The sequence below is a fragment of the Liolophura sinensis genome, chromosome 1 (assembly GCF_032854445.1).
Source record: "Liolophura sinensis isolate JHLJ2023 chromosome 1, CUHK_Ljap_v2, whole genome shotgun sequence".
Classification (NCBI taxonomy): domain Eukaryota; kingdom Metazoa; phylum Mollusca; class Polyplacophora; order Chitonida; family Chitonidae; genus Liolophura; species Liolophura sinensis.
The window spans coordinates 12902914-12919725 of record NC_088295.1 but is presented as its reverse complement, the minus strand read 5'-3'; the positions used below and the strand labels follow the sequence as shown (position 1 = coordinate 12919725).

The 16812-nt window shown below is 38.5% G+C and overlaps 1 protein-coding gene across 1 annotated transcript; it reads left to right on the top strand.

Annotated features, from left to right (window-relative positions):
• The first annotated feature begins 1918 nt into the window (after positions 1–1918).
• On the top strand, positions 1919–13472 carry LOC135461322 (uncharacterized). Its single transcript, XM_064738351.1, has 4 exons — positions 1919–2623; positions 10318–10422; positions 11672–11836; positions 12286–13472. The coding sequence occupies exons 1-4, from the start codon at positions 2440–2442 to the stop codon at positions 12516–12518; spliced, it is 687 nt and encodes a 228-aa protein (XP_064594421.1). The 5' UTR covers positions 1919–2439; the 3' UTR covers positions 12519–13472.
• The last annotated feature ends 3340 nt before the right edge of the window (positions 13473–16812 follow it).

The following is a 16812-nucleotide window of genomic DNA, read 5'->3' as shown; positions in this document are numbered from 1 at the left end:
GACTTATTTTAAACTGTTTTGTGCCAAAGTTATGCCTGTTCTGATGTATTCATTAAAACCGTGGGGCTTTCAAATGTTCAAAATACTGGAACGAGTTAAATTTTTGGCTTGTAAAAGATGGCTAAAAATTGGAAATAGTACGACACTGGGCGCGTGTCGTCGGTACCCAGTATTCTGTTTAACAGCGATTCGCTGTATCAAACATTGGTTTAAGATAATGAGCATGTCAAACAGCAACAGTTTGTGAAGTCGTATGAATTTAAACATACTGCTTCTTCACCACATTATCCTCAGAGTGATGGAATGGCCAAGAGATTTGTGCAGACAGTGTCACCGTGCATCTAGTCCGGAACTGCTGAGCAGACTGTGTCTCATCATGTAACTTCTCGTGAACGTGTGATTCGTAAGCCGGAGAAGAGATTCAACTTCTCAGTGTCAGTTGTGTGACTGTTAGTTACAATTAAAGTTATTTATGATCACAAAGTTTATAGATACAGTGGACTGTAATCCTTTTTCTTTAAGTTTAAAACGATCACGCATATATGTGTTGATTTTGAGTTATCCAGTATGCAGCGACTGCATTTATTTCAAAGACTTTCATGAACATTTTAGTGTATATGCGAACTCGTTTGTCTTTTAGACCCCTTTATAGTTCATTTGATGTTTAATAAAAGTAAACATACTTTAATCGTAAAGAGGGGAGATGTAATGATAAAGGTAAAATACAGTTGTTTACATACAGATTTTCCAGCTCGTGACTTGGTCACTTGCATTACAAGATAGAAATCTTACAATAATGTTGAGGAATCTTGATAGTGAAGGCAAACATACATGGGCTACAGAAATAAAACGATTGCCTGGGATATGTGTATATAAAGGTCAATCATGGAATAGGTGATCAAACAAAAAAACATTCTATCATTAATTAAGCAACGTTTGTTTGACTACTTTCAACGACTTTATCTTGCAGTACACAGTATAATATGTATAGCATGTATGAAGCTGGTTTGAATACAAAATGCTATGTTAAGGTAATTAGAAACCGTAAATATCGACATGTTTTGACACGATTACGTGGTGTTTCAGCTGGCTTAAATGTGGAACTGGCAGGTTTTTAGAAATCACACGGGAACAAAGAAAGTGTAATCTTTGTTTATACTGTATTGAATGAAGATCATTTCCATTTAAGCCAGTACCATTTAGTTATGAAATATCCAGTGTGCAAAAACTTACGCCAGGAACATTTACCATCTAAAATTATTCTAAACTGAACAGTACATCGTTTTATACTGTTGATGGCAAGTAACTCTCCGAATGTACTACTATAGGCCTGTCTAAATTTTGCCCTGTGGCACTGGAACGACGGTGCAATGTGTCATAAGACAACAAAAATGGAGCTCAAGTGAGTAATTCTTGATAGCAGTTATACAACCAACCTACATGCATTTTATATGTGTATGTTCCATGTACCTGTTATTGTATGTACAGATGCGCAGGTATGCGGGCCTATGGCCTTATATACTGTCAATAAAGTTTGCTACTTACTTAAATAAGCACCTAAACATATAGACATGTACTTTTTAATCCGTTAAATTGTGTACCGTCACATTTAGATGGAGCGGTTTATTGAATATGATACATGAAAACAGTCACATGATCTTCTCCTGTATACGATTTCCAGGGTTATGCGTGGTTAGGCATATTTTTTATAAACTCAGTTTCTCCTTTACTGTGACAAGCATTGTGACCATTTTCATAGCTTATGAAGAGATTATAAATATCATTTGCAATCACCTCAGCATATATTTTCAGCGGTCGATTAAGTGAGTAAGAAAACCGCACCTTATATGCCTATCAATCAGCCAAGAATGTTGTCGTGTAAGCTCTGTGGGAATGCTCTGGGCCGTCCAGTATAAGCATGTGGATTCACATTCCGGTTTTATTTAATAATCTAGTTTCTTAAGAAGTGAATGGAAAGGAACGGGGGAAAACTGCCTATATAGGAACTCCTTTTAAACTACACAAAGACGGCCAGTAAGAAGGGCTGAAAACGAAGCTATTACAGTGGGGCCATGTTCGCAGTAAGCACGGCCATGTTCGCAGTCCGATAAGCACGACTGGTCTCGGCTGACCCCAGGATAGTGCCGGGCGGGCAAAGTTTCTGACGGTCGTAGGGACCCGTCACAGCTACAACCCAGAAGCCTAAATCGTCCGAGTATTCGACAGTGTGTGACAATTTCTACGTCTTACAGCGGTCCTCCATTTGTGACCTAGATGGTCTTGCACTACTTCGTGTTTCAACTACCAGGAAGGCGGGTAATATCACAATTACGGGCTGTGTTTATGTGCCGTGTATACCTGGGGGATATGGCGACGTAAACACGCAGTTGGCTTGACAGGGACGATTCCTCTGACGTGTGTGGACACAGTGACAGCAGCATGTCGAGGGGACAGTACGCCGCACTCGTCCTCGCCTTCCTCTTCTGTATTTCAGGGATTGCACTGATCGCTATCAGCATTGGGACAGATAACTGGTATCATGTGATGACTGCCCAGGGAGATGCCACACCCAGCTACCATTTCGGCTTATGGCGCAGATGTTACGACAACACTATACCTGCAGGTAAGCCGTGCTACCGTATGTAATAGTTTAACCTTATTAGGTGTATGTCAGTCAATAATAATCTGTATGCCTGAGCACATTGGAGAAGACACGTTCACAAATGTAAGGAAATATGTTTGTAAGCTGACGCGCAAAGGAATTACAGGCATAGTTGTTATATTGGATTATAGTAAATTTACGTAACACCACCCAACGTGACATTCGAATGATCCCAAAAGATTTATGAATTGATTATAAAAACGATAAGCTGTATACAGCTTTATATATAAGGTTTAATAAGTATGACCATACATGTCACATAAGGAATGGCAGACTTTCATAGTACATACATATATTATATTACAATATTACATCACAATGTTATATTGTAATAGGCATGCATGTTCGTAGTCATATCTATACACAGGTGAGTAAAGTTAATAAAGTCAATTCGCATTCGTTAATGCACCACAATGCGGACGTACTAGTATATACATGCACGTACTATTATGTCATCCATTAATTCACAACATGCCTAAATGACACACCACGCATGCATGGAATGTCTAGGGTAAACTATTCAGTAGATAAATACACATGAATAGTTAGCCAAACAGACCAAGTCTAGACAGGCTCAGTGTACGTCTTAACTACAAGTGCTTCATTGAAATGTTTGTATGCACATACCTTATGTGTATAATAAGGGAAGTACTACTATATGCATGAAGGCTTCGGTATAAACATATGCAGTGAATAAGATGCAGCTATTTTCCATGTATGGAAATGATTTTACGCGTGGACATATACCCTTCAACTTGGAAAACATGTTATGTATGTATAATTTAGACCTAAATGCTTAACACATGTATTAATGTGTACATTTTAACTTTGCCGTTTACACATTTACCGTTACAATGTATATATTTTATTTTTGCTCGGCAGTCACGTTACCTGACTTGTCTGTACGGAAACATATAGGAAATGTCCCATATAACAGGTGCTCAACTGCATTAAACATACATATTGCCATGAACGTCTGTAATATGAGGATATTTTTTCACATTAATTGATGAAGCTTTTTCACACTTTGCCGCGATGTTTAGATGTAAAATTTGACCTGAAGGCGTGAAGCTGTCATGCGAAACATTTTGCTTTATGACATCATTTTTGAGTGGGTTTCCAGTAAATGGTCAGAGTTATCGTTCTTGTTCATTATAGCGTGAACGTTTTGTCTTAGACAGGATTAATAACTAATATACTACACACGTGTATACAAACTTACTTCAACGCTAGAACTAAACAATTAGAAATTTTCAAAGAACTGCCTTGTTATAATAAAGGTCAGATAGTTCCGAATAATGCAATTGTTCCACAACAAATCAAACAATGGTACTGCATACACCATTTTGGCATGTTATACGTTGGCAATAAGATAACTATCATGGACTGTCTTTGAGTATATTTGATCCTTCTGACAAAGCATGGGGGATGAGTTGGGAACTTTTAGTGCCAAACTTATTAAATATTATTTTTTTCGGCAAATCGTCATTGGTGATTTAATTTACGATAAACATTGAAAACATGAGCGGGTAACAACAGGAATTCACTGCATCGTTTGACCAGTAAATGGCCAATCCCCATTTACAAAATCATTCCCTCGTATTAATCCAGACATAAGCAGATATGGCTTTATATCCACACCCATACATATAGTCCCTCACCCCACCCCCAAGCCAGCTCTGCTCCACAAAAGGAAAATGAAAAAAAATTATGATAAAAAGAAAACAGAAAATATTCTGTTTATCATGTAGCATTCTACACCAAGTCAATAATCAAGTATAATGCATAACAATTTGTTTTTAAATTTTCCTGGCAGTTTTATAACATTGAATGTTTGCTGAATCGTCGCTTTGTCGTAGTCCTTTCCAGGCTTTTCATGCCAGCCGTTTCATTTCCCCCAAATATTCATGCTGAATAACACTGTGTTGTACAGGCCGCATACCGAGTACGCAGTGATAATATCAACACCGGCCAATCTGCAGACAAACCAGCTTGTTGACACGGTCTTATTCACCGCTTTCCGATAAGTAATCCAGCCAAATCGCTTCTTTTGAATCAACAAGTAAAATCAATCAGCTGATTAACAGTCCATCGACCTCTCTGCCAGACAGGAACACTTGGGCTGAGCTGTAAATACGGTCCGAAATTTCTTATCCAGATATTGTATGTAATGTGTGTAATAATGCTTCGGCTTAAGTGCTGCGTAAACCACTCTTCTGGTATGACACAAAACCGCGTGGGCGGTGATCTATAAGTGCACTTACCCGAATGAACTTGTCACAGCAAATACGGCAAGATTCCTGCAAACTCTTGATTACCTGACTTCATAAAACGGTTTTTTTTTTCAAGATACCAGTATTCTATAATTTTGCCTTCACACTACACTCTCGGTTTTGCTTTAATCGCGTTAAACTGTTTTGTGCTTCGGTATGCAATTTGCCGTGTACATTTGTAGCAGATCTGCCCCATGGGAAAACTATTTCAGGAGCGACACACGCTTTAGCGGAAACACCACGCAGTTATCTCCAGGAGCTAAAAGCAATAATTAAGAATGGTACACTACGATTTATCGCAAAACCTTAAGGTGAAACATTATTTTATCTAAAACACAACACTGAGCTTTTTGTCATATGCTCCCATAGCTACATTATACAGCGGTTGTGTTATAAAGGACAGCCATCGCTACCTGAAGGGAAGTGAACCCTGTATTTCTTCCCTGTTTGTGTCACAACTTTGCGGTTAAACAGGATCTTTTTTGTGCGTGCGGATGTCTGGGAAATTGACAGTGTTGAGATGAGCAAGGAAGCCACGGCTGGGTAGAGTCATCTCCACGACGCTGACAAATAAATATCACATACAAGACACATTTCCAGGCGAGTTAACCAGCCGGAAACTGTTTATACATCGACAGCCTTATACACTGTGGCTGCAGCCTTCAGCTTTACGTATCGTTGTTCTGCAGGATCAGTCTGAAATGGCCTCTTTATAGCTGGGCCGGCATCGGCAGTACACCAGCACTTTGCTGTAGTAGTTAACTGTCATTTGCCTGGTGGCGTGTTTAGGTTATTTGTAAGATTATACACAACAATCTCTCACAGCTTGTTTATACATAGTTCGCAGTGTCATCAAATGGTTCCACCACTACAGGAATAATCAAAGCTAACAGCCTGAACGCTTGTTTAATCTCAAACATATCTGGTTTATCCGATTGAATTAATTTATGGAAACATATACTAAACTTTATACGATGCAGTCTTGTCCTGCTCCATTTTTTTCTTTATTTGATGGATGTTGGCGCCATTCCCAAGAATTATACTTATACTTATATAGATGACTCATCGATGACGGCTTGGTGGAGGAAACGGGAGTTCGCTGGTTAAACCCTGGACCTGGAGCAAGATATTAACGAACTTTCCTAAGTGTTACGTACAGATGTGCGCACCATATATTAGTACACAACTCTCACGGCCACGTGCGCATGGTGGACCGATTATTATCGTAATGCCAGGACTTACGAACAACGCATACGTAGCTCTCTACGTTCGCTTTACAGGGTTCACTTCCCTTCAGGTAGCGCTGGCTGTCCTTTATAACACAACCGCTGTATAATGTAGCTATGGGAGCATATGACAAAAAGCTCATTGTTGTGTTTTAGATAAAATAACGTTTCACCTTAAGGTTTTGTGATAAATCGTAGTGTACCATTCTTAATTATAGCTTTTAGCTCCTGGAGATAACTGCAAATTGCATACCGATGCACAAAACAGTTTAACGCAATTAAAGCAAAACCGAGAGTGTACTGTGAAGATTACGTCACTGCAACCGCTAACAAATTTTTAACAAAAATCTTTAACAACGCCATTGTCACTGGGGTCACGATGATGAGACAGGGAGTGGTTTCAGAAAGAAAAAAACGAACCAAAATAAAAAAAAACAATTCGTCTCAACCTTTGTTTCTAAAAATACTTTTTACAGATGCATTTTCTTTAGCTAAAGTATGTGTAACATGAATGTAGCCAAAACCTGAAAGAGTTCTGATGATGAGTGCTGATTAAATGGTTCCGCTCGAGGACACAAGTGGTGAGGCTAGGTGACACATTATTCTCTCTCCAGTATCCTGCTTTCGGAAATGTTTACAAAGATATATCCCCAAAACGTATGTCTACATCACGGATTATTGTCTGTTTAAAAGCCATGTTGCAGATACAACAATAGTGATAGCCCAAAGGAACGGCGGCTGCCAAAACGGGGGGATTCCTCCTCAGCGCATAACATTCACGTTCGTGTTAGTGTGTTTGAAAGACCACGTGTGCTATGCCAGGACTTATACCAGTTACTTTGATAATTTTCTATGTATATACATATTAGTGTCTTAGATAAATGTATAAATAGTTATCATAGTGCATGTTTGTATTGGCATGTGTATTAATGTATGCATACAAATTAGTCTCACTCGGGAGGCCTGAGAAAGGCCTGTAAGTCACCGACGATAATGCGATCAGGTTTGGATCTTAATATTCGACAATCGAAACAAGCGTGCGGTTAAGCTTAACCGCGATAATACTTTAATATATATGTATCATTAAAAGGTATATACAAATACTTTAGAATGAATGAATGAATGCCTCGAACTTAACGTCATACTTTACAATTTTTCAGTTATATGACAACGAGAAGTCATTAGGTGCTGCAGCTACTGAAGTATCACACCGAAGACACAAGGCATGACACCCCACTCAGTCACATTATACTAACACCGGGCCAACCAGCTCTGTTTTCTTACTCTAACCTCTCAGTGCAATTTTTAAAGCCTGTGTTATGAACCGACAAGGCCTTGACCTCGTGACGGGCGCTCTTACCAATAGACCACCGAAGCGGCCCAGATACTTTAGATATTGAGTGCGCTATTTAATATACGCAGTATAAACGTCCACGAAATGTAAGATCCATAACTGATTATGTAATTCAACTTATAAATAGTTCTGGTAAATCTGAAGAGCAAGGGCTGGTTTCACTAACTTATGCGTGTGTATACCTAACACTAAAGCTTATTTATGCATCAAGGGCACTATGTGAAACCAGCCCAGGAGATCCCATTACCTGCATGCACTGACCATGATGACATTATACTGTCACTTAACTTAATTTATATGTTGGCTCTTAGTGCAAATGGGCCCAAGAACATATTTGCCCTTATCAGAAGTAAATTAAAAGTCTCCTAATGTAGTTCTGATATGAGCAGATATGTTCCTAGTGTACTTCTGGTGATGTCTATACTTTGTGTAAATCCTTTATAACACAACCGCTGTATAATGTAGCTATGGGAGCATATGACAAAAAGCTCATTGTTGTGTTTTAGATAAAATAACGTTTCACCTTAAGGTTTTGTGATAAATCGTAGTGTACCATTCTTAATTATAGCTTTTAGCTCCTGGAGATAACTGCAAATTGCATACCGATGCACAAAACAGTTTAACGCAATTAAAGCAAAACCGAGAGTGTACTGTGAAGATTACGTCACTGCAACCGCTAACAAATTTTTAACAAAAATCTTTAACAACGCCATTGTCACTGGGGTCACGATGATGAGACAGGGAGTGGTTTCAGAAAGAAAAAAACGAACCAAAATAAAAAAAAACAATTCGTCTCAACCTTTGTTTCTAAAAATACTTTTTACAGATGCATTTTCTTTAGCTAAAGTATGTGTAACATGAATGTAGCCAAAACCTGAAAGAGTTCTGATGATGAGTGCTGATTAAATGGTTCCGCTCGAGGACACAAGTGGTGAGGCTAGGTGACACATTATTCTCTCTCCAGTATCCTGCTTTCGGAAATGTTTACAAAGATATATCCCCAAAACGTATGTCTACATCACGGATTATTGTCTGTTTAAAAGCCATGTTGCAGATACAACAATAGTGATAGCCCAAAGGAACGGCGGCTGCCAAAACGGGGGGATTCCTCCTCAGCGCATAACATTCACGTTCGTGTTAGTGTGTTTGAAAGACCACGTGTGCTATGCCAGGACTTATACCAGTTACTTTGATAATTTTCTATGTATATACATATTAGTGTCTTAGATAAATGTATAAATAGTTATCATAGTGCATGTTTGTATTGGCATGTGTATTAATGTATGCATACAAATTAGTCTCACTCGGGAGGCCTGAGAAAGGCCTGTAAGTCACCGACGATAATGCGATCAGGTTTGGATCTTAATATTCGACAATCGAAACAAGCGTGCGGTTAAGCTTAACCGCGATAATACTTTAATATATATGTATCATTAAAAGGTATATACAAATACTTTAGAATGAATGAATGAATGCCTCGAACTTAACGTCATACTTTACAATTTTTCAGTTATATGACAACGAGAAGTCATTAGGTGCTGCAGCTACTGAAGTATCACACCGAAGACACAAGGCATGACACCCCACTCAGTCACATTATACTAACACCGGGCCAACCAGCTCTGTTTTCTTACTCTAACCTCTCAGTGCAATTTTTAAAGCCTGTGTTATGAACCGACAAGGCCTTGACCTCGTGACGGGCGCTCTTACCAATAGACCACCGAAGCGGCCCAGATACTTTAGATATTGAGTGCGCTATTTAATATACGCAGTATAAACGTCCACGAAATGTAAGATCCATAACTGATTATGTAATTCAACTTATAAATAGTTCTGGTAAATCTGAAGAGCAAGGGCTGGTTTCACTAACTTATGCGTGTGTATACCTAACACTAAAGCTTATTTATGCATCAAGGGCACTATGTGAAACCAGCCCAGGAGATCCCATTACCTGCATGCACTGACCATGATGACATTATACTGTCACTTAACTTAATTTATATGTTGGCTCTTAGTGCAAATGGGCCCAAGAACATATTTGCCCTTATCAGAAGTAAATTAAAAGTCTCCTAATGTAGTTCTGATATGAGCAGATATGTTCCTAGTGTACTTCTGGTGATGTCTATACTTTGTGTAAATCGCAGTGAATTTACACAACGCTAAACATTGGTATTCTATTTGGCGAGCGAGTCGTAGCTCAGTGGTAATGTGCAGCTACGAAACATGTGCGGTATGGGTTCAATTCATGACTTGAAAAAGAGTTTCCAGAATCTATACCGCTCTGACTGTTCACGAGGCCTCGAGCGATTATGCTCATTGTACAGTTGGCACGTGCACAGTCTTATAGGAATATAGCATGCAAGTCTGTGTGTACGGCACAGGAAAAAAGGTTCGTCCGTAATTTGCCAAAGGTCGGTCGTACTCTGGGTAGTTTGGTTTCCTCCACTGACATAACTGACCATCTAATAAGTAAAAATGCTTTATGTGTGGCGTTTAAACAGCAGCCAAGTAAACGGTAATTAAATAATATGTTATATGCATACTTCAGAGAGAGACACAAGGAATGTGCATGCATTATAACTCGTAGAAATGTTATCACATTATAACTCGTGGCAATGTGCATGCATTATAACTCGTAGAAATGTGATCACATTATAACTCGTGGCAGTGTGCATGCATTATAACTCGTAGAAATGTGATCACATTTTAACTCGTGTTATCACATTATAAATCGTAGCAATGTAACCTAAGCAATAACCAAATTTACCAGATGTTGTATGTACTGTATCTTTATACTTACAGAAATTCCTAAGGAAGATCTGGTGGGCCTAAGCAACAACTGCCTACATCTAGAACTTGTGAAGGCGCAAGAATGGCTGTTGGCACCATCAGAACAGTTACGCATGCGTAAGATATTCGCCGATTTTTATTCCATTATGCCTAAATCTGTCTTTGCGTAGAAATAAGTATAATACAAACAAAAATCATAATGAAAAAATTAATGTAAGATATTTTACCATTTCGACAATAACATACAGGTTTGAAAATATACTGAACCAGGACATTTTTATCTCACGGCATTACTTTGACTGTTAAAAGTAGAAACTTAGCTTGTAAACTTTAAAGGATACGTGAAAAGACATTATAAAACGAAGATTGTGGTTTTAAGGAACATGAAGAAAAGTATGTCAAAAAATTGGGGAATATATTTTGTGGTATATTTTAAATTTCCCAAATAGCCTCTCCAGTTTATGCATATTTTCCGTCGGTGGTCGGCACTGTTGGGAATTGACTGGCAATGCGAGAGCAATTCGGGATCTCCTCCAAACAAAGTTATTTTGACAGCTATCACCGTTTACGTCTCCACGGCATTCTATTTAATTTCCGGACTCACCGCTTGGCCTTAAGACATTTTTTAACAAGAAAGCTGATAAACTCTTTTGTGCATTTATATGTTAGGGTACATCAAAGGCTACATATTAAGAAACAAAACAAAAAAAATTTAGTGTTTCATGCATCCTTTAAATTATTAACATTCACCACTTATAATGACTTGACATTCTCGAAATTCACAGGTGACGCGGCCAGCAGCTGAGTGTTACATTCTTTTCTGTAGCACACAGATATGGTATATTATGTTTGTGTTAGAGACTTGTCCCGCTCACACGTGGGACTGATCTCTACCAGCTGTGTGTTACATTCTTTTTTCTAAGACAGAAATCTTGTGTGTTATGTTTGTGTCTCAGATTTGCTCCGCTCATACTTGAGACTGATCTGTAGAAGCTGTGTGTTACATTCTTCTGTCTAACACAGAGATCTGGTTAATAATGTTTGCTTTACAGACTTGCTCCGCGCACAAATGAGACTGATCTGTGCCAACTGTGGGTTACATGTTTGTGATACAACATGTTACGCTCATACGTGGGACTGATCTGTACAAGCTGTGTGTTACATGTTTGTGTTGTAGACGTGCTCCGTTCACAAGTGGGACTGATCTGTATTAGCTTTGTATTACATGTTTGTGTTGCAGACTTGCTCCGCTCACACGTGGGACTGGTCTGTACCAGCTGTGTGTTGCATGTTTGTGTTACGGACTTGCTCCGCTCACAAGTGGGACTGATCTCTATTAGCTGTGTGTTACATGTTTGTGTTACAGACTTGCTCCGTTCCCACGTGGGACTCATCTGTACCAGCTGTGTGTTACAATTCTCCACCCTCATCATTCTCATCCTGGGACTCTGGCCGTCAGGGTCATGTGGTTGTAAATCTTTTCGACAGTCTGTAGTATACCTGGGCACAGGATTACTCAGTCTACTCTCAAGTAAATACAGTCATATCATTCATTTCTGTTTTTAATTATGTAGGCCCTATGACGTAAAGTTTATTTCTCATCTTATCAGATGCTACACATTTCTATAAATAGTCTCTCATCTTGATTTATTTGCCGCTGCTTTATGAAAGAATTCATTTCATTTTTATCGCCTATCATGTACGAGTAAGGTATAGCTTGAAGAATAAGCTGGTTGTTGTAGTCATCTTGTAACCGTCCTCTGGTGATCCGTAACATATTTTCCTCTGTGTTACTTTGAAGTTGGATGGTCGTGGTTTACACAGTAATATTTGCTTTTCCGTAGCCTATTGTATACGGGCGTTTATGTTTGTATCATGCATATTTGTATGACAATGTTTCACTGGATATGGGACCCATTGGCGCAATATATTTTTCACCTAACCGATATCATCTTATCGATTCTTCATTCTTTGTTTCAGCCATTGCGGGAATGGCAGGTGGGATCTGTTTCATAGCTCTCCGAGATCTGGAGGAGGAGTCACGTGACACATACAGGAAGTCCGACTTGCGCTATTATGATTGGTCATTTGTGTTGTCATGGGTTTCCACGGGTCTTTGCCTGTGTCAAAGTGCAATTTTCTTATTCCTGTACCGCTTTGCTTATGACAAAAGTGACTATTATTACTATTCAGACAAGCAATACCGGCTGTGAACATGTTGGAGGCGCAATTCTCAGTGATGTTTCAATTCTATGCGTGGGATCGTGGGTTTCCCCCGGGATTTGCTCCCAAAAATAATGCTGGCCGCCTTTGTGTGAGTGAAATATTCTTGAGTACGGCGTAAAACACCAGTTAAATAAGTAAATAAATCAATAAATTCTATGAAATTAAAATTCATTTACGCTCCCTAGAAATGTCGTATAGTGTCATCATCTAGAATGGCATTTTAGTTCAACATCTGACATGTGGTACCTCGCTCAGGCTGCTATCAGGTGACGCAGCATGTCGGTGCGCCTGGAGAACTGAGCCGGGTTTACCTTCAAACTGTACAGTGTTACCAGTCATTTATCATCAAGATTCTCTGACATTTGCTCACTGTCTCATGATATGTATTTTTGTTTTCAATTGACTGTGTCCGTATTACGAAAACTGATTCATCAATAGCCATACAATATCAAAAATGTTGTTGAGAGCTGAAACGGCAAAATTACTTAACATAGGCTAGGCCTACTACAGGCCTGTGCGTGGTGCATGAGCATATGCATGTACATAGGTGGTATTTTGACATCGATGAATCTCGAATATATATACATATATAGTTTCATGATTTATTCTTTTTTTATTTTATTTTTTCATCGCACAACATTAGTGTTAATATATAAATGGTTTTAAAAACTGTGGTTCAGGTTGGGCTGTGTTGTTATGTTGGAAGGGAGGTAACTCTCATATAACTTGAATCGTATGTCAATAAATGCCCAGCGCCATGTTCAGGGCTACCTGAAAAACAAAAAATAAAAAAGTGATGTCGAGTACTTGGCTATCTTCCTCCGATACTGTGTTTATTATGATGTTCGGTAAAGTAGGCCTACAGTTTGTTTTTTTCAAATACATAGTATTCTATAAATTTTGGCAACCAGTGGATTTTGTGCTAAATTTGTAAATAAAATCAGTGGAAAATATATTTGAGTCTGTGTGACTGTAATTGGTAACGGTGTACACGCAATAAGACTAATGACGAGAAATCACGTCGTCCAAGAAGTTAACAAATGTAGGTAGACAACTGGTGAATTTCATGGCGTTTAATGGCTTAGAATATTTCCTAAAACTGTGCATGCAGCCAAGCAATATCAGTTTGAGTATACTGGGATGCAGAAAGGCCTATAAATTCAGACTGGCAAGGACATCACGATTTGTTTGAAACACCGCCAATATGTGAAGTCAGACCCCAGTCATTCATTCAGACAGACTGATATGACCATACATCCTTACACTCTTAGCTAAAATGCTGCGACTATAGAAGTGTTTCGAGCAATGAAACAGCCCTTAATGAGGGTGTCAAAAAGGGGTAAAAGTAAACCTGCTGTATATGGGCTAACTACATGGATGCTTACCATGAGGAATTCAAGATCACTTGCCGGTAAATCTGAACTGTAATATTCATATACATATACTTTACCTACGGCTTTAATTCAAAAGGTTTGTTAGGTATATACCTGAGACAGGGAGGTAGTTTCGGTTTTCCAAACATGAACCGGCGTAGCCTATATATAGGTCAATAAAGCTCGTTACGACCTTACTGTTACACAAATCAGAGTAAATGTCAACATCTTCGAACCTTCGGCTGTCAATACTAAACATAACGTAGGCTAAAATATGGACAGAAGAACCTTATATATGGGATACACATGTGATACACTATGTATGATCTGATCATTTTTGTTTCTTGCTAATAACATTTAACGTCTACAGTGTGCTTATGTGTCATTCTCCAAAAAAAAACCCATTCCATCAACTGCAAACTTATTGAGTATATCACGGAGAAACCAAGGAAGAGCGGAATCGAGTATCTCAAAACTGGGTATTGGAGTTTCAAATTATACGCAGTGAGGACAAAAGAATCTTTCGCTTTCACCATGCATCATTTTCTTCGTTGAGCCATGTAATTTACACCCTGTAACAGATTCGAGACAGCGGAAATGTGTGCACTTCTCTCGTACGAATCAGCGACAAGCTATAGAAGCCGGATGAGGACATCTCTCCTCGCGGCCTGTGGCAAGAGAACGGTATACAACTTGAGCGTTGTTTCTAACCTACTGAACGAAGAATCAGGTTTCGTACAAGAGGGTATACGACGCTATATACATCGCCTACTATTCATTCAAAATCACATCATTAATGGATCAAGCAAAGTATTTGAAAATAAACTACCACCACAAACACATCAGCGTAACCCGCATCAAATCAGAACAACAAACCACTAGCAAGTTTCCAAAAAGAACAGCCAGCTTTAGTAATTCTCTCTTTTCCACAAACTGTGCAGGGGAAGAACCACATTCAATTAGAGCAATCAAGAATTTACCAAGAATTTAAAATAACTCGAGAAAAACGTTTTATCCGCCAGTGCCACCAGTATGGTGTAATTTTGGTAACCGAAGTTCAAATATAATCTTCTGAAGGGTAAGAAATTGATGTAGTTCCCTCAGTAACAATTTATTTAATATAATTCCATCACTTATTCTCTCCATTGTTTGTTTAGAGGACTGCATTGACGTTAGTTATACCAAAGATTCTAGTTCATGTTCTTTTTCTCTGATTTTTTCATCTGCATCCTCTGATATCATGATATTATCTCAGATTTTATCTTCATGATATATATATATATATATATATATATATATATATATATATATATATATATATATATATATATATATATATATATATATATATATATATATATATATATTACTGTAGTTCTCGATGAGACAAGCCGAGTAATTTACGTGCCAGCGCGGCACAATGACCAATGCAGGCGACCCATGCATTTAGTTCATGTAATGCGAAATCCCGCTTTTTCCCAGCGTGAATTTAATTCAAAATGATAGGACCGACACGTAAACACGAGCCTATCCGATAACCTGCAAATCTCGCTCTAAAGTGTGATTTCGACTTGAAGAACAATGACTGTTACGCCGTCAGACCGATGCGGCCGCTGTGAGTTCAATTCCAGCCCATGCTGGCGTCCTTTCCGTTTCCTCCCTCAATAATGCTGAATGCCGCCGGATAATGTTGAAATATTCGGGAGTACGGCGTAAATAAATAATTAAATAAATAAATAAAAACATACACGCAAACACGTATACTTTGCTTGTGCGCAATTTTATCGCTGCATGTTCACTGATACCATAATGCTGGCCGCCGTTGTATATAAAATATTATGGAGTAAGGCGCAACTCTCCACAAAAAATAATTAAATACACCGAACACTCTAGATTAAAGCTCGCACAGCTTTTTGACCACGTTGCTGAAAACTTTCTCACTGGGAACAGTAACATTTGGCAACGTACATATATACGTGATTTACAAGATTTGCGCCGTAATCCAAACTTTGTTATGTGAGTTAACTCATGCCTACATGCAGTAACACCATAGGTATAGTGAAATCCCATTTAAAAGTGATGTGGCACATGTGAGGCATAACTACATCTTATGTTATACAAAGACACATGCAAGATGACAAAATTATTACCTATGTCTACCACACGCTGGTTTCATTTAAACTCTACATATATGCAATACAGTATCAATTATCCGCGTGCATGAAGCGATCAGTAGCGCCTACATGCGCTACATGATCACGCCCTATACAGTGTTCCTATACCGTCTGAAAGCCTAAAGGCCTGGGCCCAGTTGTTCGAAAGTGTATTAGCTAATACTGGTATTAAGTCATATTTTTTATTTAAAAATTTAGCCAAACTCAGCACCGTATGCAATTTTCTAAAGTCAAAGTATAACAGCAACAGCTTTGGTTCATGTTTAATATACTGGTGCACATTTTTTCAGGCTAGGTACAAAATGAAGGAATGGCTTAAAGTTCAATATAGGAAGAAAGTATAGCGCAGCAACAATTTTAGTTCATAGTTAATATACTGGTACACATTTTTTTCAGGCTGGGTCAAAATTGAAGGAATGCTTAAAGTTAGATCTAGTCGTAAGTCTTAAAACAGTTTTGAACAACCGGGCCCGGTGCACGTGATGTCACGTGCATGGATATGCTATACCGCTGTGCGTGGATAAATAGACTCTAATTTTCACCAAATGTGCATAAGTCTAAACATGCAAGTCATCAAAGTAAACTTCAGAACTAGTTTGAATAAATAATCCATCCTATAAATAACACATGTATAGCTTTTACTTTGACGAGGTCAAAGCGGCCTTTTCATTGTGCACGTCTTTTGTAGATGTACAGAGGACAAATTATGCGGACATTTTCCAAATACATATGGA